Source organism: Salvia hispanica, chromosome 2 (assembly GCF_029641045.1).
Source record: "Salvia hispanica isolate PSC_SH4W2 chromosome 2, Shi_PSC_v1, whole genome shotgun sequence".
NCBI lineage: Eukaryota > Viridiplantae > Streptophyta > Magnoliopsida > Lamiales > Lamiaceae > Salvia > Salvia hispanica.
This window is the reverse complement of record NC_142693.1, coordinates 7,823,445-7,847,634: the sequence shown is the minus strand read 5'-3', so window position 1 is coordinate 7,847,634 and position 24,190 is coordinate 7,823,445. Positions and strand designations below refer to the sequence as shown.

The window sequence follows — 24,190 nt, the reverse complement described above, 5'->3', positions numbered from 1 at the left end:
GGGAAGGGCAAGGCGGTCGGCGAGTCATCGCAGCCCGCTGCCACTGGCCGGAGGAAGTGGACGGAGGATGAGTACGCCGCGATGGCCAAGGGGTGGTTGGAGGTGTGCGACGATCCACTGGTTGCGAACAACCAGCGGGTCGTCAACATGTGGGCGAAGATCAGGGCTGCCTATAAGAGCCACTGTCCGCACGGGAAGGACTTCAGCAACGAGGAGGTCCGGAAAGGGTGGGAGCGCACCAGGGCCGCGGTGGGCCGTTTTGCGAATTTGTACGCCAACGCCCTCCGTCAGCTCAGAAGTGGGCAGACTGAGGACGACGCCCGGAGGATCGCCGCGAGTCAGTTCCCCTTGGAGGGGAAGTATAAGGAGTTCACCTTCTGGGAGTGCTTCTTGTTGTTGAAGGACTCCGAGAAGTTCCGGGCGGGGTGCGACGCTGGGTGGCCGAAGAAGCAGCGACGTAACTATAGCGGCGACTACAGCGGCAGCAGCGGCGGATCCCACGACCTCCCCCCGGATGTTGAGGAGTTTCCATCCCCTCCTTCATTTACTGGTCGCCCCCGCCCGGTTGGACACAAGCGGGCGCAGCGGGCTGCGAGGGGCGGATCCCCCCTATCGTCCCGCGAGGTCCAGTCCTCCGCCCTCCCAGCCGCCCCACTCGAGTACACTCTCCATTCGCGTAACCAAACGCGGGCTCAGATGTTACAGGTCTTCCGAGAGTGGAAGAACGCCACTGACCCCACGGAGAAGAGGTTTCTTTACGAGATGCTCGAGAGCATGCGTGCTGATTTAGAGATCGCGAGGTCACGGCTGGGGGGTTCCGACGTGGGCTCAGATACCACGGGTGGCGGCAGCGGCGGCGGAGACGGCGGCGGCGACGACGAGGACGACGGCGACGACGATGAGGAGTAGAGAGTGGCGGGGCTCGTGTGTTGAAGCCCTTTTTTTTTAAAAAAAATCATGTACTTTTTTTTAAAAATCTTTGTACTTTTTTTTTAATGGAATGGATTATTTTTCCCGTATATGTGTCGTAAATTTAATTCCGTATATCGCAATTTTAATTCCGTAAATGTAGTATATTTTGAATTGTTTTTATTGCGGCTGGCCTATGGCTGGCCTAAATCTGACGTGGCAGGTGGTTTTTTTAGTGTTGCTGACGTGGCAGGGGAGAGAATGGTTGGCCTATGGCTGGCCTAAGCACCATTGCGGATGCTCTAAATCGCTATCTTGATTAGTTTTTAATTAGTTCACCCAAAATAAATCCAATCTTTAGGTTCGTGTTAAAAGTTTTTTTTTTTTTTTAAATAGTTGTATTAAAATTGCAAATATATAGATATATTCATGTAGTAGGGGAATGATGAATTGTTAACTCATCATTTAATTGTTAACTACAACTAATTTAAGGCCATAGGATTTTAGAAAACGCGTGGTCTATAATTTGCCACGTGTAATTTTCATTTTTATTAATTAAATCGAAAAAGATACTTAAAAAAACTCCAAATTAGGGTTTTGAATGAAAAATGTCAATATAGTATTTCGAAAATATTAACACAATGCTTTGAGAATGTCAACACAATGCTTTAAGAATGTTAACTCATTGCTTATATTGACATTCTACATGTATTATATTGACATATTTTATATAGTATATTGACATTTCTGCTATACGAAAAAATTTAAAATTTTCAAAAAAAATTTCAAATTTTGACGTCGGAACATATGCATATAGTTATCGTTGGGATACAAAATTATCTTTAATTTGATATATGTTATATGAATTTAAAGTTTTGTGATTTCTTTTAAAAGTTAGTTATAACTAATTTTGTGGTTAATTAACATTAATACCCCTATTGATATTTTTTGGAATTAATCCTATGACCTTATTGACATTTTTTGTTGATCGTATTGACATTTCGGGGTTGATGATGTAGGCCTTTAATTTAAATATCTAATGACTATTATTTAGTTGTAGTTAGCAATTAAGTATTGAGTTAACGATATAACACTCCCCTCCCCCTCCCCCTCCCCCTCCCCCTCCCCCTCCTGTAATAAAACTAAAAGTTATAAAAGTTCTTAAAACCCTTGTTAAATGCATTATTCATAAACTCGACAGCACTTTAAATGTTATTTTATACGAGTAAGTTAAAAACAGAATTCACAATATTCATCATTTATTTCTTTAATTATTTATGAGTCCTACCTTTTTATTTTTATTTTATAATTTTTTATTTAAATGTATTTATTATAAAATTTAATTATATTAAACTTTGAAATTAATATTCATACTAATGAAATTCACATGATGATAAAAATGTAAACATGTTATTAAAAAAAGAAAAATGAAGACAGTGAATATGGACAAATACAATAAAATCAGAAATAAAAAATTGATGAAGTTGAGTTTTAAACTCACTAGGTTTTACCAAAATGCTTTAGTAAACTAGGTATTGATTTTGTATCAAAACTCAACATATTTATATATAGTAAGCAAGAAAAAAAAATCAAGTGCAAATCCATTTATCTGATCATATCTAACTCACAAGTAATGTTGCAATCAAAAAAATTATAAATAGACTTTATCAAATGATGCAAAATTCACTTTTCTAATGTAAAGGATTATAAATTACAAAATTTAATCTTCCATTAATCCACTGATCCAACTTAAGTATAAACCATTTGTTAAATTATAATTTTATTCTATTTTTAAAAATATTTTTAATAAATAAAATATTTTGTTTATAATTAAAAGTCTATAAATCGAGAGTAACTTTATATAGCCGCCACCCCTCTAGTGCATAATTAGAGAGTAAATCCCAATCACTAGATAATAAAATGGGGTGGAAGAGATTGTGTTTTAGAAATCTTAGAATTTTCAATATATGAGATCATTTTAAGATTATTTGAGTTCATTCCATGAGTAATAAAGTCTTTTAATAATTCACAATAATGTGGTAAGTGGTGAAATTCATGGAGGTAACATAATCGGTGAAGAAAACTGAGACAAAGTGTGACCGTAGCATAGCCAGAGCCGGAGACGAGCAGATGAAGAGCGAGAATGCGAGATTATGCATCATTTCATTTTGACAATTTCATATATTTTATACCTAAAGCTTTTTCCTCTTTTAGAGGTATATACGTTCAATTTTGAAACTCTTTTATCGATTAAATTTCTATTCAAGAAATGATGAATTTAAAAAAATGCATTACAAGTTAGAGCAAGAAAAAAAATAATCCCACAAAATTTATACTCCTATATGAGAGGAAGTTGCAGATTTTGCCGTGGATGTTATTTTCTTTTTGGGACTGTTTTCCTTTCCTTATAACAAAAACACACATACTCCGGAACCAAAGGGGAGGAGGGTGGACGCGGTGAAGGGGAAGAGGAGGAGGGTGGCTGCGACAGAATTTCAGAATTAAGGAGTATCAGTGTATCACATACGCGATCGGTAGAAGAGTTTCAAAATTGGGGTTTTAAATTATACTATGTGGGTAATTTGATCAATTCATAAATATTAGGGCATTCACAGTGTAATGCCCTAAGCGACGCCCTATGCACCGCCACGTCAGCATTTTATTCTTCTCTCATTCCACCTGCAGTGGGACGGACTATAACCCGCCCTAAGCATTTTATCTATTATTTGAATATTTAAATACTTCAAAATTTGGAAAAAAAAGCTTCATTTCATTATAATTAAAACATTACAATATGCAATAAAAAAACTACAATTTCTCAACGGCGGCGGTTGCGGTTCCAAACTTCTTCAATCATGTCGATCATGAGCTAAGTATGGTCTTGTTGGTTGCGCGTTGAGGCCTGTCGCTGTAGAACCGCACCGAAGCCCATCGGTAATCCTCGAGTGACAGACGAGGTCGTCGTGCTGGAGCTAGATCCGGCTTCATCATCCACCCAATCAGTGAAATGTCCACGTTCTTGTTCGACTATCATGTTATGCATGATGATGCACGCATACATGACGTCGGTGATGACTTCCTTGTACCAGAAACGCGTCGGACCTTTCACGATTGCCCACTGCGATTGGAGCACCCCAAAAGCCCGCTCCATATCCTTCCGCGCGGACTCCTGTATTGCCGCAAACAAAACTCTCATCTCACCAATTAGGCAGCTGATCGTCTTTAAAAAAAACAGGTCACCTTGGGTATATGTCATTGGCCAAGTAGTACCCCATATGATGTGTGCGACTGTTGGCAGTGAACTGGATGGCCGGACCGCGACCCCTGCACTGATTGGCGAATAGGGTGGACGAGTTGAGGACGTTGATGTCGTTGTTCGACCCGGCTACACCAAAGTAGGCATGCCAGATCCAAAGGCGGTGGTCAGCAACGGCTTCTAGGATCATCGTCGGGTGCCTGCCCTTGTAACCGCTAGTAAATTGGCCTCTCCACGCCGTCGGGCAGTTCTTCCACTGCCAGTGCATACAGTCGATGCTCCCTAGCATCCCAGGGAAGCCGTGCACCGTCTCGTGCATCCGCATCAGGCTCTGGCAATCATCAGCAGTCGAATGTCGCAAATATGTGTCGCCAAAAGCCTCCACAACTAACTTACAAAATTTCTTGAGACATTCATGGTCAGTTGTATCCCCGACGTGAAGGTACTCGTCGAACATATCCGTTGTTGTGCCGTAGGCCAACTGGCGAATCGCAACTGTGTACTTCTGCAACGGCGTAAGTCCGGGTCCGCCGATCCCGTCTTCCCGAAACTGGAAGTACTCATCACGTCCCTCCAACGTGTGCACAATGCGGAGAAAAAGATCTCGGCTCATTCTAAAACGTCGGTGAAAAATATTCAGGCCCCACCTTGGATTCTCGGCAAAATAATCTGCAAACAGACGTTCGTGCGCTACGTCGTGCTCGCGGGGGACATACGTCCAACGTCGTATCGGGCGAGGGACCCGCGCCACCGCCGCCACCGCCTGCTCCCGCTGCATTTGTGTCAAGCATTCCGCATTGGCTTCATTAACGGCATTGAACAAGGCTCGAGTCAAGGCCATCTGCAGCCATCCGATGTACTCAAATCGTAGTCGTCGTGATTCATTTTTGAGACGATGAGAGAGAATAATTGAAAAGAAATTGAAGAGATGTGAAATTGGAGTGTGTGAAATGGTAGAGAATTGTAGTGTTTAAATAAGAAAAAAATTTGGAAAAAAACAAAAAAAAAAAACAAAACAAAACGCGTGAGCATCGTCCGACCCATCGTCCGCGTCGTCCACAGTGGCGGACGATGCGAAAGGACGATGGGATATCCTCCGCGCATCGTCTGCGGACGATGGTTAACCCGTCGTCCGCGATGCTGCAGTGGCTGACGATGCGACGGATGATGCATCGTCCGGCGTATCGTCCGAACCATTGCCAATGCCCTTAGTACGAGGGAAATAGTAATAAAAAGAAAATAAAAATGAGAAAATCTCTTATTCTAAAAAAGTTGTATGCCTCGAATTTCTGAAAGTTCAACAAATTTAATCTCCAATTTCAAAAGATATGAAATCTCATGTCATATACTATCATAATTGAGTCTTCATATTGACATATAGTTTTCCAACCAGCTTTATGCTATTTTTCAGTATATTTAATGCATCATCGATTCATCGTGTATAAATTAAAAATATATTAAATCCCATTACTATTAAGAATTAAATATACTCAAATCTTAATTAGGTTAAAAATGGGTAAAATATACACAATTCTTAATAAAGAATTAAAAATGTAAAATTACTCGTTAAACTTTATCTTTTTATTTTCTTTATTTCCACGTTTTAGGGAAACATATTTCCATTGGATGCACGATATCTCACTAATCTGTTGCTTTGCGAACTAAACAAATATATTCATCATCCAAATTTTGATTGAAGAATTTCAAAGTGATCGAGCCTCGAGGGATACACAAAATTCAATTTGATATGAAGAAAAACGGAAGCGCGAGCAACGTTTCTGATAAGGGTCGGATCCTGGCGGTCGACCCCAATCTCCCGCGGTTTCTCTGCCAGAACTGCCGCCAGAGTCTCTGCATCGTCGGCGTCGATTCCTATGCCGACAGATTCCCCGGCTCAGGTTTCAATTTTATGATTCTCGCCTTTCAATTTTTGTTCTTTTTGTTTTTTTTTTCCACTCGAGTTGATTGTCGAAATTGTGGTTGATGGAATATTATATTTAGATTGTACAGTGATGGAGAACGGGATTTGTGGAAAAAAAATGCTTAATTTGTAGCTAAACTGGTTGTTTTCTTAGTATTTACTTTTTCGAGTGATCGAGATTTTGTTTGAGCAGGATTGATTGAGAAGTTTGTAGTTTAGTGCATTGTTTGTATAAGTATGTGCTTTATTGTGCTTCTAGGGCATAGCATGATGTGTAGTTGCTTTAGCTCATATGTGAATTTAGCCTTATTTTTCTCTCCCAGTTCGATTTTTGTCAGCTATGTAGATGAAGCCCTCTTCTATCGGAAGTGCATAGTTTTATTTAGGTGCAAGTTGATAAGTATAAGTATTCTGCATTGAGATTTTTGGTGTGTGTTGTGCAGGTATGCAAGGTTCTTCAATCCTTGGAACTGGTAGTGTTTCTGGTTCAACACGGATGGACCACTCATTTGTTGTGTTGCCAAAGCAAAGGAATCAGACCCCAGGTGTTCCTCCTCGCCCCCGAGGTGGAGCAATGAACCCAGATGCTAGCCAGTCTGGGAAGGCAATAGATGAGTCATTTGTTGTGTTACCTCCGCCAGCTGCTTCAGTGTATAAATCGGAACCTGGAGGTGATGGAGGTGGGACCAACTTGTCATCACCTGAGGGTGGACCCACTAGCTCCCCAACGCAACCACACAATTCAGGCTTCCACTCCACAATAACAGTCCTGAATCGTGCATTTGATATTGCCACTACGCAAACGCAGGTCCACATAATATATGATATTCATGTTTATTGCAAAAGTTTGTGGCATATTGTCTAAGATTCCACATTGTACTATTCTGACTTCAAACATTTCATGTTCTGCATGTGGCATGTAATTAACAGTTTCCATAACTCCTTTATGTTCTGTACATCTTATGTTCAGGTTGAGCAGCCTATGTGCCTGGAGTGCATGCGTGTTTTGTCTGATAAACTTGATAAGGAGGTTGAAGATGTGAATAGGGACATAAAATCTTATGAAATGTGTCTTCAAAGATTGGAAGGAGAAGCCAAAACTGTGCTCAGCGAACCAGAGTTTCTTAAGGAGAAACTGAAGGTGCTTATTCTATGATCATATTGAAATTAGTATGTCATGTTTGTTTTGTATATGTGAATTTTATGGAGCTCAGTGCTATATTTGTTTACCAGTTTGTCTTTCATCTAGCAGAATGTTCAAGTTATTTGTTGATGTTAAATCTTCATGATGGAAATCCACTGTAGTTCGTGCTTATGTATCTCCAGAAATTATGTAATCAATGTCAAAGGGGAAATAGTTAATCACTTTATGCTGTAGGTACTGAAGTTTTAACTTTGTGGGAAGTGTGCCCTTTTGGTATCTAACTAGAATTCAAAGACTGATTATGTCATATTTGGTTAACTTATAAGATAGAAGAAGAAGAACGAAAGCTCGAAGCAGCAATTGCAGAAACAGAGAAACAATGCGCTGAAGTAACTGCTGAACTAAATGAGCTGGAGTTAAAGTCTAGCCGGTTCAAAGAGTTAGAAGAACGGTAATGCCAATAAACTTCATTATTGGACATGTGCCTTTGAGTTGTTTCTGTGGTGATGTCTGAGAAAAATGTGCATATTTTTGTTCATTCATTCTTCTTCATTTTCCATTTCTTTGTTGCCATATTTCTTGCAATTCCTTTGGATTATTCATATAGTGTTCTATCTTTTACAGATACTGGCAGGAGTTCAATAACTTCCAGTTTCAGTTGATCTCTCATCAGGTTTGTCTCAGTTGCTCCTCTGGAATCTTAGTTTCTATTCATGCTCTTCCTCGCAGCCCTCCTTATGAGCATTATACTTGCCATGCTTCCTTAAGATTAGAAGATAGAGATGCATGAAAAGAAAAGATCCCTTTCTCCTATCTGTCCTAGTTTTTTTCTCTCAGAATATGTTCTGTAAAATTATTTAGCTTCAAATGTATGGTCACTAGGAAGAGCGGGATGCAATTCTGGCGAAGATTGAGGTCTCACAAGCTCACCTAGAGCAGTTGAAGCGCACCAATGTGCTAAATGACGCCTTCCCGATCTGGTATGATGGAGAATTTGGAACTATTAACAACTTTCGCCTGGGAAGACTTCCTAAAGTTCAGGTATATTAATGGTGTAAATGAATAATGTTATTTTCTCTTTAAATGTCCACCTTTTTCACCCGGCCTGTGGAATATTGTTAGGTCGAGTGGGATGAGATAAATGCTGCTTGGGGGCAAGCTTGCCTTCTCCTTCATACGATGGCACAATACTTCAGACCAAAGTTTCTGTATCCTTCTATAATATCGAATGCCTGCATATTATTTTCTGATATTCTACTTTGTAAAAGTATCTAGCAATGAACTTTGAGTTCAAAATTTTATGTTACCTTTCTGGTTTATCCTTTATTTTCTGCTCAAGCATATCTGAGTGTTATTTTCATAGAACTGAAATAATGAAATCTCTGCCTTTTCAATGGTTATTCCTTAATTCTTGCTTTCAGATATCGCATTAAAATAGTTCCAATGGGAAGTTATCCTCGCATAATGGACAGCAGCAATAATACTTATGAGCTGTAAGTTGGAAATGATGCCCATATCAGTTTACCAAATTTGACATTATTCTTTGGCCACATCCAAAAGGGAAGTAAAACATTGATAATACTTTGTAGTGGGGTTGATTATTGTGCATATCATAAATTCATAATGATTCATGCTGTCAGAATCCAATAATTCCAATTGCATCTTTATTCTGCGACCTTCTCTGAATCTAATTGTCTAATTGTAGACTGTGCCTTTAGTTCCATTTATTTGTGCATATCTAGGTATATTCTCATTCTTTCTTATACCTAACAGATGTAGCCTGCCATAATTTTGCTGCTCTTTTTTAAATTAACGGGACACGTGGTTTACTGTATATTTAATTAAGCACAATTGTTTGATCTTACTTGGATATTGACACATCTAATGTTAATTATTTACCAGCTTTGGCCCTGTTAATGTATTCTGGAGCACTCGTTATGACAAAGCTATGACGTTATTCTTAACGTGTCTACAGGAGTTTGCGGAATTTGCAAACTCAAAGGATAAGGAAAACAACATACCTCCAGAGAAATGTTTCAAGCTTCCTTACAAGTAAGTTGATTTGAATATACATGTCTTTCATTGGTGGTATCAGTTAACTGTTCATTCAAAAAAGGCAAGTAGCTACTAGCTACTGAATTCGTAAAATCAGAAGCATCCCCAATCTCAAGAAACGCATACCATTCCTGCATTTCCTTGATACTTCCGGAAGCGCTGCTGTCTCTAGTTTCCTCTGCTGATTCTCTTAAGTTAACGTTAAGTGGACGTAGTTTATTGTGCTTGCTTTCATCCGACCAACTAATCGCAATCAGTTGCGGTGCAGCTTTATTAGTCGGGCCTAAAATTACTTTTAAAGCTTAATGAGAACAATGATGTTGTGCGAGAGCTTTTACCAATCTACTCTGGTTTCTGACTTTCACATGATGTATTTACAGAATTGAGAATGACAAAGTGGAAAATTACTCCATAACACAGAGCTTCAATAAGCAGGAGTATTGGACCAAGGCTCTTAAATACACCCTTTGTGATCTCAAATGGGCTCTCTACTGGTTTGTTGGGAATACAAACTTCCAGCCGCTCACTGCCTCCGTAGCAACCCATACAGACGTCTCAAGCGCTGGGTCGATCTACAATAAAAGACCAGCCGATACCAGGTTACAGTCAAAGTAAATCTTCTGCTCATATAGAAAGGTTAGAGACCAGAATGATTGTACAGTGCACAATGTGATTAAACAGCTGTTATATAAATAGGCGTAGCAACTCCAACTTGTACCACAAATGCAGTTTCTGAGTTGCGAGCACGGTGTAATCTTACTTCTTCTCTGTTGACATGATAAGATTGCTCTAATTTTAATAGTTTTCGTTGTTTGAATTCATCATGCTCGATTTAGTAATCGAGCTATGATTTGATCTGATTGGTAGGAGTATTACATAGTTATGTATAGTTGAAAGGAACCAGATAAGTTTTCCTAGTGTTTAAAGTGTTCAACTCGAAATTTATGATTACCTTACTGTTTATCATATCCATACTTATTATGATTAATAAGCTTTCCTCAAAGATTGCTTCTCTACCAATATATTTTTACATCCCACAGATCGCTTAATCCCGTTTATCTTTGGGTTAAGAATGCTCAACGGTGATCTATTATGCACTCTTTCAAGGGTGGTTGCTAGGCCTGTAAATTCGGGTACCCGCGGGTACACGAACCCAAAATTTCAAAAATATTATACCCAATACCCAACCCGTATGTGAATTCGGGTATCCTAATACCCGGTGCGGGTACCCGAACCTAACTAATCGGGTATCCATAAACCCGAAATTAGTATTTCAAATTTGTTCTTTTATATAAATTATATTGTGATGAGAATAGAAATTATTAAATTATTAAAAATAACAGAATAATACTATTTATTGACTATTATTAAAAGTCTAAACTTCAATTCTAATACTTTAGCTTTCTCTAGATTATGATTCCATGACTATACTATAATTAGATAAATAGACACTACTTAATTTTAAAATAAAGAAATTTTTGGCATAAATCTACATGTGATTAACTAAATTTACTCTGGATTTACCCTACGGGCCATAGGCCCTATACTAACACACCCAAACCCGAAAAATCCTAACATTATAACTACCCAAACCCCGTACCCGAACCCATAATTTCGAGTCGGGTACCCAAAACCCGTCGGGTATTGGGTCGGGATCGGGTATACCCGAAACCCGCGAACTAAATTTGCAGGCCTAGTGGTTGCTTCTAGCCGGACCTCATGTGGTAGGATTAGCATTAGCCGAGTTAGGTGCCGTTTTTGTTGCCATACAACAAGCCTTGGTTATATGTATTGGCACAAAAGGCTCGGGATAAGTGACTTACACACCCAGAAAATGGCCATGCCAGTTTTTGGGCCGGGCATGGCTGTATCCCGATTGGCTCAGGCTGTAATGAGAGCTAACTTGATCTACGTTAGCAATTAATTATTGAGTAAAAGTTTGATGATATGTAACTATGTCGAGATTGAAAAGGGTGAAATTTACAAATAAGATACTAGTGACTGAAACGAAACCATGTTTTCTTGAATTCTGGAACAACGCAAAAAAAGTGACAATCAGAGGATCATGCAAATATCACATAAAAAAAGCCGCACAAGAAACATAGTATTACTAAACAAACTCAACTAACTAAAACAAATGTAGCTACTTATATAAGCCTCACTGGAAACTCCTCTGTTTCCACATCAAAATGAGTCGCTTCCTTCACATACTCGGCCTCCTCTTGTTCGTCTCAAAATACGTCGTCTCTGCTCCTTCATGTGTGCTGGTTGTGAAGGATGTAGCGCCTTGCCTCGAGTACCTGCAGGGAAAAGGTGCCTCCCCTGAGTGCTGCCAAGGGGTGAATGATTTAAGTGGCCACGCTAAAACCAAAGAAGATCGAACCGCCATTTGTAACTGTGTGAAGCAAGCTCTTTCTTCCTATAAGTATGATCCCAAGCTTATCCCTCTTCTTCCTAAGAAATGTGGATCAAACCTTGAGTTACCGCCCGTTGATAAAGACTATGATTGCTCCAAGTAAGCAACAATTTTCTTTGCTTTTTTTTACTATGTTCAGTTTCACTTTTGACTGTGATTTGTTTGGATGATGATTGCAGGGCCTAGATTATGAAGATGGAGATATGATTTGGTGGAGGTGATAAATCTTTAGTTGTTTGGGAAAAAGAATAAATAAATCAAACAAGTTGTAATATGATGATGTAATAGATCCTGTTGAGATAGAGAATAAACATTTGGATAAAAGATATTTGCCTTTTCCTTTCTTCTTTTTACATGTATAAGCAGTGCTTATGTCTTATGAATTATACTACTATGAGGAAATAGTAAACCAATAAGAGAATAAATATTGGTGATGATAAAAAGGGGTTGATCAGATTTACCTAACATTTATGGAACTGAATCAAATATATCTGCTGTATTTTTAATTTTAATTTTTTAGCTAGATTATCTCATGTAAGCCGCGATGAATTATTCGTATGCATGGACGAAACATCTGTTTCCTTCTTCTTGAAGCAAACTACTGTCAATTTATTGTTGGGTGGTTGGCTTTGAAAAAATATAAAAACAGAAACTTATGTTTTGGTCACCAAGAATCTTGAAAAGGCTCCACTGAAGTTTCAGTTTATCCATCCTATAAGAAGGCAGTTTTAATACTCAACTTTTGCATACAAAAAAACTAGATAGGGAGAGAGAGAGAGAGATGGCAGAAAATAAGAAGTTCATCATAGAGATTGAGAAGGCAAGAGAAGCTAAAGATGGGAAGCCATCAATTGGGCCAGTTTACAGAAACGCGATTGTCAAAGATGGATTCAGGCCGTTGCCACAAGGCCTGGAGAGCTGCTGGGATAGTTTCTGGTGAGGACTTTATCAGTATACAAATAGAGAAAATAGAAATAATTACTTGATAATGTATGCAAATTTTGCAGCCAATCTGTGGAGAAATACCCCCATAACCAAATGCTTGGCGAAAGAGAAATGGTAGATGGAAAGGTAGTAGCATGAGGAGATTTTTTATGCATTTTCTCAAAAAATGTTTTGTATTTCAACTGTCACAGTTTGTTTAAGCATGTTTTGGCAGGCGGGCCAATACGTTTGGTTAACTTACAAAGAAGTGTACGATTTAGTCCTAGCAGTCGGTGCATCTGTCCGTTCTTGTGGTGTCACTCAAGTAAGAATTTTTACATATATTCTACCAAATGTTGAGTTCAAGATAAAAAAAATTATGCTAAATTATGACAGAAGTTTCTAAACATGTGCAGGGTGACAAATGTGGCATCTATGGTGCAAATTGCACGCGTTGGGTTGTAAGCATGCAGGCATGCAATGCACACGGTCTCTACTGTGTGCCATTATACGACACTCTAGGTAAGCTCCGCTCCATCTCCTTCACTCTTCTTCCAAAATCAACGTAGAAAAGTAGTTGCATATTATACGACACTCTATGGTATTGAACTTTCGACTAATTTTGGGCTCTCCCGTCTCTTCTATGTTTTACTCCAGGTGCTGGTGCAGTGGAATACATCATCTGCCATGCTGAGATCTCAATTGCATTCGTAGAAGAAACCAAAATCTCTGAGGTAATGCAGTTTTTTTTTTCACTTTTTTCTTGTTTACTTATGGTAAATAATTGATTGATCTTGACTATCATACTGCAGCTGTTGAAAACCTTTCCCAGCTCTGAAAAATACTTGAAAAGTAAGTTTTTTCCTTCGAATTTTGTAAGTGTGTGATTTTTGAAGGATACGTAATCAGAAACTCACAACATCGTATAGCTATTGTAAGCTTTGGAGAGGTAACTCAAGAACAAAGGGAGGTTGCTGCAAATTTTGGCACAAATATATATTCTTGGAGTGAATTTTTGCTTCTGGTACAATTCCTCTAGGCCTAATAATCTTCTTCATGATTTCCAAACAAGAGTTTTATTGTAATACGATGCGGCTTTCTCAGGGAAAGAGCAAGAGATACGACATCCCGCTGAAGAAAAAAACCGATATCTGCACAATAATGTACACTAGTGGGACGACAGGCGATCCAAAGGGAGTGATGATCTCAAATGAGAGCATTCTGTCAGTTATTTCTGGAGTGAATCACCATTTAGAGAGCATAAATGAAGAAGTGTGACATTTTTCATACTTTTTTATATATAAAAATAAATAATTTGGTACAGAAGATAGCATAATATCTTCTTCTATTTACCTATTCTCTTGCATTTACAGTTCAGTGAGGCAGATGTGTTCCTTTCCTATCTCCCACTGGCGCATATATTTGACCGTGTTATTGAAGAACTGTTCATCTCAAAGGGCGCCTCGATTGGATTTTGGCATAAGGCAAGTTTTAGAAAATAGAAAAAAATCAAAATAGACTGCAGCATCTCTTGAAATTATCTTATCTGATGTTAGTGAGTGGTCTCATCAGGATATCAAAAAGCTTCTAGACGACATCAAAGAGCTCAAACCGACAGTCCTATGTGCTGTTCCACGCGTTCTAGACAAGATATACACAGGTATAACAAATCATGTCCTAAAATCTTGAAAGAGTAGAAGCTCATGTAGAATGATTTGGCCAACCAACTCTAGGATTGATGGAAAAAATTTCTTCGGCTGGCGTAATCAGACAAACACTCTTCAACGCGGCCTATGCCTAGTAAGTACTGAATGTGCTCACTCCATTCATCCACTTATAGAATTTGAACAAAACTTTAATAGTAGTTCTTACATATAACACTGCATTTGACAAAAAAAAATGCAGCAAGCTGCATAACATGAGCAAAGGGTACAAGCATTCTGAGGCAGCTCCAAAAATCGACAAACTTGTATTCAAGAAGGTGATTTGATTGTACAATGCAACGTATGAATCTTTTCTGTCGCCTTCAAATTCTACAAACTTACTACACCCTAATATACAGGTCAGAGAAGGCCTAGGAGGAAAACTGCGCCTTATCCTATCTGGAGCAGCGCCCCTCTCTCCCAACGTGGAGACATATCTACGCGTTGTTACCTGTGCTCATGTCTTACAAGGATATGGTAGATTGGGCGTATAAAATGTTTATGATTACTACAAAAGTCACAAACTTGTGTGTTTAAGAATTTTGACAAAAGAGTGGTAATGTGATGCAGGTTTGACAGAAACCTGCGCAGGATCGTTCGTTGCAAGGCCCGATGAGCTAAGTATGGTGGCCACAGTTGGCCCTCCCCTCCCTGTGGTAGACATACGCCTAGAATCTATTCCTGATATGGAATATAACGCACTATCTTCAACTTCTCGTGGAGAGATATGCATAAGAGGGAAATGCTTGTTCTCGGGTTACTACAAGCGCGAAGATCTCACCAAGGAGGTCATGATTGATGGATGGTTCCACACAGGTAGGTAGACAGATTCACTACCTAGCTAGTTCCAAAATCATTCAAGATTCTTGAAAAAACACCTCGTCGTTTTAGTACTAATAAGGCAATGCATTACCACAGGGGATGTTGGCGAATGGCAGCCAGATGGGAGCTTAAAGATCATTGACAGAAAGAAGAATATTTTCAAGCTCTCACAGGGGGAGTACGTGTCAGTCGAGAACTTGGAAGGCATCTATTCCCTAGCGTCCACCATAGACTCGGTGAGTTCCCTGCTGTATCACAGTATTTTGCATGATCAGATTATTCTGATGCATGTTTATCGACAGATATGGATATATGGCAGCAGCTACGAGTCATTCCTCGTTGCTGTTGTCAACCCCAACCTCGATTCCCTTGAGCGTTGGGCTGAAGAGAACAAGGTTGATGGAGATGTTAGTGCCATATGCAAAGATACAAGAGCTATAGACTACATTCTTACAGAGCTGACAAAGACTGGGAAAGAGAACAAGGTTTGTCTATGACCATGATTGTTGAAGGATGAAGATATTAGGAAACTTATTTGTGAAAAATGATGTTTTTTTCTTTTGCAGTTGAAGGGATTTGAGTTTATCAAAGGCGTGTATCTAGAGCCGGTGCCATTTGACATGGAACGCGACCTTATAACTCCCACTTACAAGAAGAAGAGGAACAAGTTTCTCAAGTATTACCAGAAGCCCATTGAAGATATGTACAAGAACACCAAATGAGAGAGATGCAGATAAGAGTCTGATTTATGTACCTTTTAGAATAGATCAGAAAACATACCAATCATCTCAAATACCACGCATTTACACCTCTACAACATCTTCATAACATCATCACTTTACATGTAACATATGAAATGAAACACGGCCAAAATGCAACAACATTATTCCAGTAGAGAAAAATAAAGTAAGCACAGCATGATAAAACCTTGGTTTATAAAAAACTGTGGTGCGAAAATCCATCAAAACATAAAATTAGGACAACAACATCCACCACAAAAGGGTGGGAACTAAACGCCTGCTTCTACAACGCCAACAGAGAGGGAGCGGTTAATGTTATCCGATATCTCTGGTGGTGTCTAAAAGTTATTATAAACTAGGCCCTCATCGTTGTATCCTAATATAGATAAAGATTGTTTCCTTTAATGATTTTATTGTAAACATAACCTCAACTTAGAGTCTTAGACTAAAGTTTGGCAAACTTCAGCAAACTGAGGTCCCCAGCTACGACTTCTCCTCATCTGATGGTGGGCATTGCCCTGGCACAGAATCAGAATCAACAAAGAACTCCTCTACTGAAACAAAGGCAAACACGAGTAAGGAACCAGTTGTAGTATTCAAAGCAAACATGATAGCCATATAAGATAGAAAGCCCTTACTTAACCCAAAACCATGATCAAATGTAAAGTGTTGACTCACTTATATGCTTACCCACTTTCGTGATAACCGATGTGGGATGTATCAAGCATTAGGTCAAATGAACGACTATATGCAAGAAATGTCTACAAAACTAGAAATGCACCAACATATAGACTTTCTACAGGACACTTTGGGGGTTCAAATAACTCTTGCAAATGGTGCCAAAAGAAATGACTAGAAAGGTAAGTTCATGCAGTTGGGAATATGAAAAAGAGTTATTGTCTACAACGTTAACTTTTGAAGATCATTAAGGTTTTTTGCAAAAGGTATCATCAAGTCGCACTTCTATGTCATCCGTAATCGAAAATAGCGTTTTGATCTACAAAGGGTAGAGCAAAGGGCGATTTGGTACTCACCTATATCCTCTTGTTCTGGAGAATCAAGTAGAATATCAGAATCAGAAGGCAAAAATGGAGAGCCAGGATAGTTTCCGAGAGCTCCTAAATCTGCATATATTATTTTTAGCAACAAGAATCACATAAAATATGAGAACTCATGATCATTACAGTCTTGTAATAAAGAATAAGATTTCAAACTAAACAGAAATTACCTCCCAAGTTTGATAAATCTGCTGTCAGGTCTGAAAGACTAAAGTTCCAGGGAATCTGAGCCAAGGATCTGAGGGAATCTCTAGAATTTCCAACTCCATTATCCGGAGGAAGCTGCAATCCAACTGAACTTGCCACATCAGATGTAAAAGCTGTGTCAAGTGCCGAAGCATCAACCCCCATGCCTGATATTTCTGATGTGCTAAACGGGAAATGGCCGCTTGATGCCACTGATGTAGGGCTTACTGGTATATCCGACATCGAGGACATCGCATTGTTTGGTGGCATAATTGGGGACACATCAGCTGTATTTGTGTCAATCACCATACTGCAGAGAAAGGATGAGAGCAAGAAGTTATCAAAACAAAATTCTGAAACTTGAGAATTATTTTCATACCCCAAACGCCAAACAAGAAAATGAAGTTCAGAATAGGGACTCACTCGCTCCCAGAGTTCATTCGCATAGGATGAAAATTTCCCGGGGCAGGAACACCATTGACAATGTGACAGCTAGATGTTGAATAGCCCATAGGGTCGATATGAGGTTGACCGGTAGCTGGAACGGGAGGATGCTGTATAACAGGGTATCCCATTGGCAAGTTGGTGACTGCACTGCAAAGAAGTGACACTGAATAATGATGACGACAAAATATAGGAAATACAACACGAGACCATTGTTCCAGTTGGTTGTTGCCTTGTTTTTTCTTGTATGATATCCTACTCTATTTGAATATACAGCCAGCAGAAAGCTAGCCATGCTCCAAAAAAAACATCATTGATAGTAAAGACCAAACGGGGCAACTTTAATTTGTCTCTAAACCTTCACAATTGAATTTTTCTGATGGGACTAAAGCAAAATATGTCACAAATTGAGGTTATGATGCTCCAAATCAGAAGAAAAGGTTTACCAGGCATTGGATGGATTCCGTTCTGCATGGGAGCTAGTGGAACCTTCGGAGGCCCGGGGTATTTCATTAGATGAAACTGATGCTCTAGCAAGTGGTTGAATAAGATTATTTGTTTCTTCAACTTAAGCCTTATGTAGTAGGATCGGAAGAAGTCAGCATTTTCTTCCTCTAACTTCTGCCACACTGTCAATAGAGAGAAATATATTGGTAAACGAGTAAATAGATTTAAGCCATTATAAGTATAATGTCTAATTAACAATGCGTTAAACAGAATACCTACCTAATGTTGTGAAACCAGGATCAATTCTAGCACGATTGAGTAGGGTCTTTACCACCTCATCTCTATTCATGTACAGCTGTAGACATCGTTCTATTAGATTCTGCACCTACAGAAGAATAAAACAACAAAAAATCAATATGCAGCTCAGAATTAATTGTTGAAGCCCTGAGGAGAGGAGGAAAAGAGAGACAGGAAAAAGAATCGAGAAAATTATAGCCTTACAAGTTCGATATCCTCACGGGATACTTTTCTGTTGTCATTGCTTGATGCCGAGACTGAACCTGAGTCTGGTATAGCCGCCTCTGTGGCATTATTTGGCAGCTCAGTTTGGGAATCATGCGAAATAATATTAGGCTTGATGTCCTGCTGTTGATCCTGAGAAGACAAAAAGAGAAAGATAATGAGCTCTCTCTCTCTCTCTCTCTAGGGCCTTTCCTAACTGAGATCAGATTGGAATCTGAATATAAGCTGTATAAAATCGACTAGGCACCTTTACATGGGAGATCATGCATGAGGATACGCATGAAATGGAACAAAAACAATCTCAAACTTAATAAGTGAAAATCTAGAAACCACATCACAAGCATTATATGGCATAGTAATCTGAAACACTTTTTGTAATAACAGGTAACACTTCTTATATCCTTCATAAAGTAGAAAACGTTATTAAAATGCAAGAGTTCAAACCTGCACGTTCTTCATTTTCACAACAAGCAAGACGGGAGCAGTGTTTCAGGAAACTGTTTATCTACCTGAAACAGAAAATTCAAGTGTTAACTAGTTTTTACATCCATTGTCACTTGCCAGTTGCCACCTATAGAGAAATGCACGGTTACCATATTTTGGTCAATACAGAATCTTTTAGGACTCATTTTATCAAAATACAGTTCGAGGATTATGCAAATTACAACAGGCTGAAGTAAGAAAAGTATGTTCAAGCAATTCACTAGTTGGTCTTCGGATTTCAAGATGCATGCGTAAGCCAACATTATGAGATCAACATGATGATGTACAACTTCTAATTTATGAAAGCTGCACTGGTGCCATATAGATCACACCCGAGCTTAAGAGAGTTGGCAATCCTCATTAATACTAACAAACTAGGCCTTCATTCTCTTAGTAGAATTATTCCATTACTCAATTCCAGAGATTTCAAACCACTATAGCATACAAATTACACAAGATATTTATCCAATCTATATTGAAAAGAAATAAACTACTGCCTTGCATCTGAAAATCTCAACATTAACAGCACCACTACCTTCAACCATACAAATTACATCATTGAACAAGAATCGAGAAAGGAAAAAGGCCAGTGAACTATTTATGCGAGGAACTAAATTACTGATGAAAGCACTACGAAAAAGAATATACATTGGCCTCGGTGAATTACTTTGGCAGAACTTAAGAGAAAAGATTTGGCGCATTTTAAACCAAGATTCAAACTTTAAAATGAAAATCAGTTACTTTCATTAATTCAACCAGAAAAAATAAGCAACTGAATTAAATAGCACTTCCACAGCAAAAAGATGTGGCAAAATTCAGAAAATTTCATAATCCAGAGCTGGCTATCAAATCTGTCCTATCTATTACTTGATTCTACTTGATAAAGTATAAATGTAGACTGGTTTTGTGAACCAAAATACACAAATTTACCAGCTCACTCTTATAAAAGATCCACAGAATCTAAAAGGCGTATGTCATCACCGAATAATAGAAAATAATTATAAAAGAAGTTATTTACCTTTTGAAGAAACTTTCAACTTCAAACGCCTAAAAGATCCAAACTTTATGATTTTTTTGACAAATTATGCACACCCAGTTTAGAAAAAAGCAGATTTAATCAGGACAAAGAAACTTACGAGCTGAACCAAGAACACTGAGATGAGCAAGGAGGTCACAGAAAAGTTTCAGACTTGAAGGTGCAATTCAAAATTAAAAGTTCAAGAAATCTCGTCCCCAAGAGTCCATCTAAAGTTGCATTCTTGCAGAAAACTTGAATTGGTTATATAATGAGAGAAAATTTGAAGAAGCAAAATTAGAATTGAGGGAGAGGAAACTAAGAAAGTAGTGGTTGGTCAGAATCATGGAGGATTTTGCCTTTGGTAAAAATGGTGGATATGCTGAATCTTGTGAGGGGTTTTATTGTGGTTTAGTTGTTGTTGTCATAAAGGTGAGTGAGAGAGCGAGACTTATATAGACTTGTGAACAGTAGAAAGTGAAGGTGGGAGAGAGTAAAATTGGACAAAGATAATCTCAAGTTTTGTTGTTAAAAAATCAATATTAGTACTCTTCAGTTCTCTATTAAAAGAGATATTTATATTTTATTGTATACAAGGTTTTACAAAATGATAGAAATAGAAAATGCAGGAGAGAAAATAAAATAGAGATATAAATAAGTAATAAAATAAGAAATAGTAAAGATGTTTTTATGCTAAATAATTATGTGTTTATTTAGGTGAAATATCCTTAAAAAAATATGAGTCAATTATAATGAATTCGAGATAGGAATAGATTGCGTCCTGGTGTAGTCATGATATACATTTACTATTCGCATATCAGTTACTTTTAATCCTTATTATATCTGCCAGCAAAATACGCGTGAATTTGATACCTTATAATGCTTGCCAGCGATAACTGACAATATTATACATTACGATTCACGTGATTTGATACCAAGTAGTGCTTGCCAGCGATATATCGTCAAATCATATTATACATTATGATACACGTGATTTTGATTCCAAGTAGTGCTTGCCAACAATAAATCAACAAATCATATTATACGTGATGATACGCGTGATTTTGATATTCATAGTGCTTGCCAGTGATAAATCGGCAAATACTATTATACATTATGATACGCATGATTTTGATACCCTATAGTATTTATCAGCGATAAATCGATAAATCATATTGTACATTATGATACGATTCTTGAAAAGTTGGTAAATTATATGACTATTAAGTACTATATCTTTAACTATTAGAAGTATAGAAGTTTTATATTTAAATTTTAAAAGTAAATGTCTATTATTAAATATCATCTTTATTTCATCTGTATTTATAGAGTGTAAATAAGTTCTTATAAATTTGAGGGAGTTATTCTGTTTAGTTGTTGTTGTTGGGTGAGTGAGAGAGCGAGACTTGATAGGCTTGTGAATAGTAAAGAGTGAAGGTGTGAGCTAGTAAAATTGGACTGAGATAATATGTTACTAGTATACTAGTTTTGTCGTTATAGAATCAATATTAGTACTCCTCAGTCCTATTAAAAAAGAGATAAAATGTGTTCCCTCCGTTCTAATTAAGTTGACTTAAAGTTTTTGGGTACGGAGATTAGAAATTGTGTTAAATAATAGAAGAAATGAATAAAGTTAGAAATATAGAAAAATAGTAAAGTAGGTGATGAGATAAAATAAGAATGATTGAATATTTTTTTTTTCGAAAAAGTAAATGACGCTACTTAATCGGGACATCTCAAAAAGGAATACAATTCAAACTTAGTTAGAATTGAGGAATACTAGTTTTGTTGTTATAGAATTAATATTAGTACTCAGTCCTATTAAAGGAGAAACATTTTTTTGGGTATGAGATTATAAAAAATTATACACCCAGATTAAGTTAAGTGGAAATAATATAGGAGAAAAAATAAAATAGAGAAGTCAAGATATAATAGGAGATAGTAATAAAGATGTTTTAAATGAGTCCATGTAAATGAGACATCCAAAAAAAAAATACGAATCAATTTTAATGAGTCGGAGAAATTAATAGATTTCGTGGAGTGTACTCATGGTATACATTTACTATTTATATATATTTTTAATCCTTATTATACTTGCCAGCACTATACGCGTGATTTTGATACAATGTTTTCCAACGATGAATGGACAAATCATATGATAAATTATGATACATGTGATTTTAATAACGGATTATACTTTCTAACGATGTATAAACAAATCATATCATACATTAAGATACACGTGATTTTGATACCCTATTATACTAGCCAACGATGAATCAATAAATCATATCATACATTATGATGGGTCTGAAGAATCGGTAAACTATCAGTACAAATAAACGTCTCATTTTGTTATTTTTATCTGTCCATTAATAAATATCTCATTTGCTTTTTTAACTACTTTTTGTAATGAACCTCATATTTCACTAATTTTATTTCGCTCAAATTTCAATATAAAATTAATATATAAATGTAGGATCCACTTTCCACTAACTTTTTCTACTTACTTTGTACTACTCCTCTATCTCATTCAAGATGTCTACATTCTTGAATGACATGAGATTTTAGGTGGAGTAATTGAGTGTGATAAAGTAAAGTGAAGAATGTGATTGAATATTTCAACAAGGAGAGGAAAGAGATATTTATTTCCATATATAGAAAGTAGAAATTTAGAGTGAAACAAACTAAAAGGAAAAATGAAGATATTGGGTACGACAAAGAGAGTACATTTTTTAAAACCTATACCCAGACAAATTGGCCATGTACTAATAAACGGAAAAAATAGAAGTATAAAATATATTGTATTAAAATGTTAAAAGTATATTATTAAATATTTTCTTTATCTATTTTTATTTAGAGAGTCCTGTACATAAATTCCTACAGATTTGAGAGGACGGTCAAGGCTTGAATTCAATAAAAGGATTACAATATTGGCCTCGTAAGAGAATTATCGTTTGTTTTGTTCCAATTGGAGTATATTTCAGTCCTCTAATTTCATTTGGGTTAGACACAAATTTTTAAAAATATAAAGAAAAGTTGATAAAAAAGATAATGAATTGTTGGACATTTTTTTTATACTTCATCCCTCCCAAAAAAATTTGAACTTTGAATATGACATGAGTGTTAATACAAAATTGATAAAAGTGAGAAAGAGGTAAAAAGAAAAAGGTGATTGAAATATTGTTAGCGAAAAATTAGACCCGCCTTGTAAGAAATAAAAAATTGCCAACAATTGGAAGATATATGACTATTTTGTGGGACGGTCTAAAATGGAAAAAAAGACTATTTTTATGGGACGGGGGAGTTAGTTTTATAATAAAATGTGAGTGGAATGTGAGGTCTACCTATTACTCCCTCGATCTGCCATTAAATGTCCCATTTTTTTCCTTTTTCGTCCGTCCGCCAATAAACGTCTCATTTCACTTTTACTATATTTGGTAAGTGGACCATACATTCCACTAACTCATTGCACTCACATTTTATTAAAAGATTAATATATAAAAATAGGTCTCACATTTCACTAACATTTACAACTCACTTTACTTAAAAAGGTTAAATAATTTCTTAAAACCCGTGTTGGTCAGATATGGGACATTATGAATGAAGAATATTTATAGTAAAAGTGAATTGAGACTCTTAATAGGGGACGAACTTAAAAGATAATCGAGACTTCTAATGGCGGACGAGGGAGTATATTTATATTCATATTATTCGTTGTCAGCCTTCATCACTTCTTTTCTCTAACAATTTGGTGCGGTGAACGTGGATATGGTGGTGACGCGAAGTACGGATGTGTGTCTAGAAGCGTTATACCATCCGTCCCAAGAAAGATGACTCTTCCTTGGGCGGCATGAGAATTTGTGTAACTTTATATTGTGTTTAAGGTGGAGAGAGTAAAGTACGAGATATGGTACAAATAGAGAGAAATGTTTCTATTTTTATTAATGAGTCATTTTGAATGAGACAAACTAAAAAGAAAAGTCTTCTTCAATGGGACGGAGAGAATAGAAGACAATGGAGGAACAAGTCAACTGCCTAACAACAATAGAGGCAAAGCTTGACGACATCCATCTAGAAGTCATAATTCGACTTTTTCATACATCAATTTGCAATTTTCGGAAGCCACTCAGATCTTAGGGAGT

General features: G+C 37.3%; 4 protein-coding genes across 6 annotated transcripts; 3 read left to right on the top strand and 1 right to left on the bottom strand.

Moving 5' to 3' along the window:
• Positions 1-5,779: 5,779 nt before the first annotated feature.
• ATG6 (AUTOPHAGY 6) lies at positions 5,780-10,251 on the top strand. 2 transcript variants are annotated; one of them, XM_048100447.2, is made up of 10 exons: positions 5,780-6,063; positions 6,530-6,894; positions 7,057-7,227; positions 7,557-7,681; positions 7,855-7,903; positions 8,113-8,271; positions 8,353-8,438; positions 8,652-8,723; positions 9,206-9,282; positions 9,666-9,850. In XM_048100447.2, exons 1-10 carry the CDS (start codon positions 5,913-5,915, stop codon positions 9,698-9,700), a joined length of 1,290 nt encoding a protein of 429 aa, XP_047956404.1. In that variant the 5' UTR covers positions 5,780-5,912; the 3' UTR covers positions 9,701-9,850. The 2 variants fall into 2 exon arrangements, with proteins under 2 accessions (XP_047956404.1, XP_047956403.2); XM_048100446.2 differs by having other exon boundaries at positions 5,781-6,063; positions 9,133-9,282; positions 9,666-10,251.
• A 1,223-nt stretch (positions 10,252-11,474) lies between these two features.
• Positions 11,475-11,887, top strand: LOC125202634 (non-specific lipid-transfer protein-like). The gene is made up of 2 exons (XM_048101080.2): positions 11,475-11,800; positions 11,881-11,887. The coding sequence occupies exons 1-2, from the start codon at positions 11,475-11,477 to the stop codon at positions 11,885-11,887; spliced, it is 333 nt and encodes a 110-aa protein (XP_047957037.2).
• A 570-nt stretch (positions 11,888-12,457) lies between these two features.
• On the top strand, positions 12,458-15,967 carry LOC125200993 (long chain acyl-CoA synthetase 4-like). The gene is made up of 17 exons (XM_048098850.2): positions 12,458-12,637; positions 12,709-12,772; positions 12,861-12,950; positions 13,042-13,147; positions 13,283-13,359; positions 13,438-13,477; positions 13,555-13,649; positions 13,730-13,897; positions 13,999-14,109; positions 14,198-14,285; positions 14,359-14,425; positions 14,531-14,606; positions 14,688-14,805; positions 14,899-15,144; positions 15,247-15,386; positions 15,453-15,635; positions 15,717-15,967. The coding sequence occupies exons 1-17, from the start codon at positions 12,483-12,485 to the stop codon at positions 15,870-15,872; spliced, it is 1,980 nt and encodes a 659-aa protein (XP_047954807.2). The 5' UTR covers positions 12,458-12,482; the 3' UTR covers positions 15,873-15,967.
• A 101-nt stretch (positions 15,968-16,068) lies between these two features.
• On the bottom strand, positions 16,069-20,473 carry LOC125200994 (uncharacterized). 2 transcript variants are annotated; one of them, XM_048098852.2, is made up of 9 exons: positions 20,167-20,473; positions 18,992-19,056; positions 18,527-18,679; positions 18,305-18,410; positions 18,025-18,207; positions 17,558-17,723; positions 17,119-17,444; positions 16,925-17,014; positions 16,069-16,444 (listed from the first exon to the last, which is right to left on the bottom strand). In XM_048098852.2, the coding sequence occupies exons 2-9, from the start codon at positions 19,004-19,006 to the stop codon at positions 16,374-16,376; spliced, it is 1,110 nt and encodes a 369-aa protein (XP_047954809.2). In that variant the 5' UTR covers positions 19,007-19,056; positions 20,167-20,473; the 3' UTR covers positions 16,069-16,373. The 2 variants fall into 2 exon arrangements, with proteins under 2 accessions (XP_047954809.2, XP_088921467.1); XM_089065341.1 differs by having other exon boundaries at positions 16,069-16,441.
• Positions 20,474-24,190: the final 3,717 nt, after the last annotated feature.

Excerpts from the sequence above, each read along its gene's own strand:
- ATG6 (XM_048100446.2), top strand. The coding sequence starts at position 5,913 with ATGAAGAAAAACGGAAGCGCGAGCAACGTTTCTGATAAGGGTCGGATC. Across the intron at positions 6,895-7,056 it reads TTGCCACTACGCAAACGCAG|GTTGAGCAGCCTATGTGCCT; the intron begins GTCCACATAATA and ends TCTTATGTTCAG. Across the intron at positions 9,283-9,665 it reads TGTTTCAAGCTTCCTTACAA|AATTGAGAATGACAAAGTGG; the intron begins GTAAGTTGATTT and ends ATGTATTTACAG.
- LOC125202634 (XM_048101080.2), top strand. The coding sequence starts at position 11,475 with ATGAGTCGCTTCCTTCACATACTCGGCCTCCTCTTGTTCGTCTCAAAA.
- LOC125200993 (XM_048098850.2), top strand. The coding sequence starts at position 12,483 with ATGGCAGAAAATAAGAAGTTCATCATAGAGATTGAGAAGGCAAGAGAA. Across the intron at positions 13,478-13,554 it reads CTCTGAAAAATACTTGAAAA|CTATTGTAAGCTTTGGAGAG; the intron begins GTAAGTTTTTTC and ends AACATCGTATAG. Across the intron at positions 13,650-13,729 it reads GGAGTGAATTTTTGCTTCTG|GGAAAGAGCAAGAGATACGA; the intron begins GTACAATTCCTC and ends CGGCTTTCTCAG.
- LOC125200994 (XM_048098852.2), bottom strand. Across the intron at positions 17,445-17,557 it reads CGAATGAACTCTGGGAGCGA|TATGGTGATTGACACAAATA; the intron begins GTGAGTCCCTAT and ends CTTTCTCTGCAG. Across the intron at positions 17,015-17,118 it reads AGATTTATCAAACTTGGGAG|ATTTAGGAGCTCTCGGAAAC; the intron begins GTAATTTCTGTT and ends TAATATATGCAG.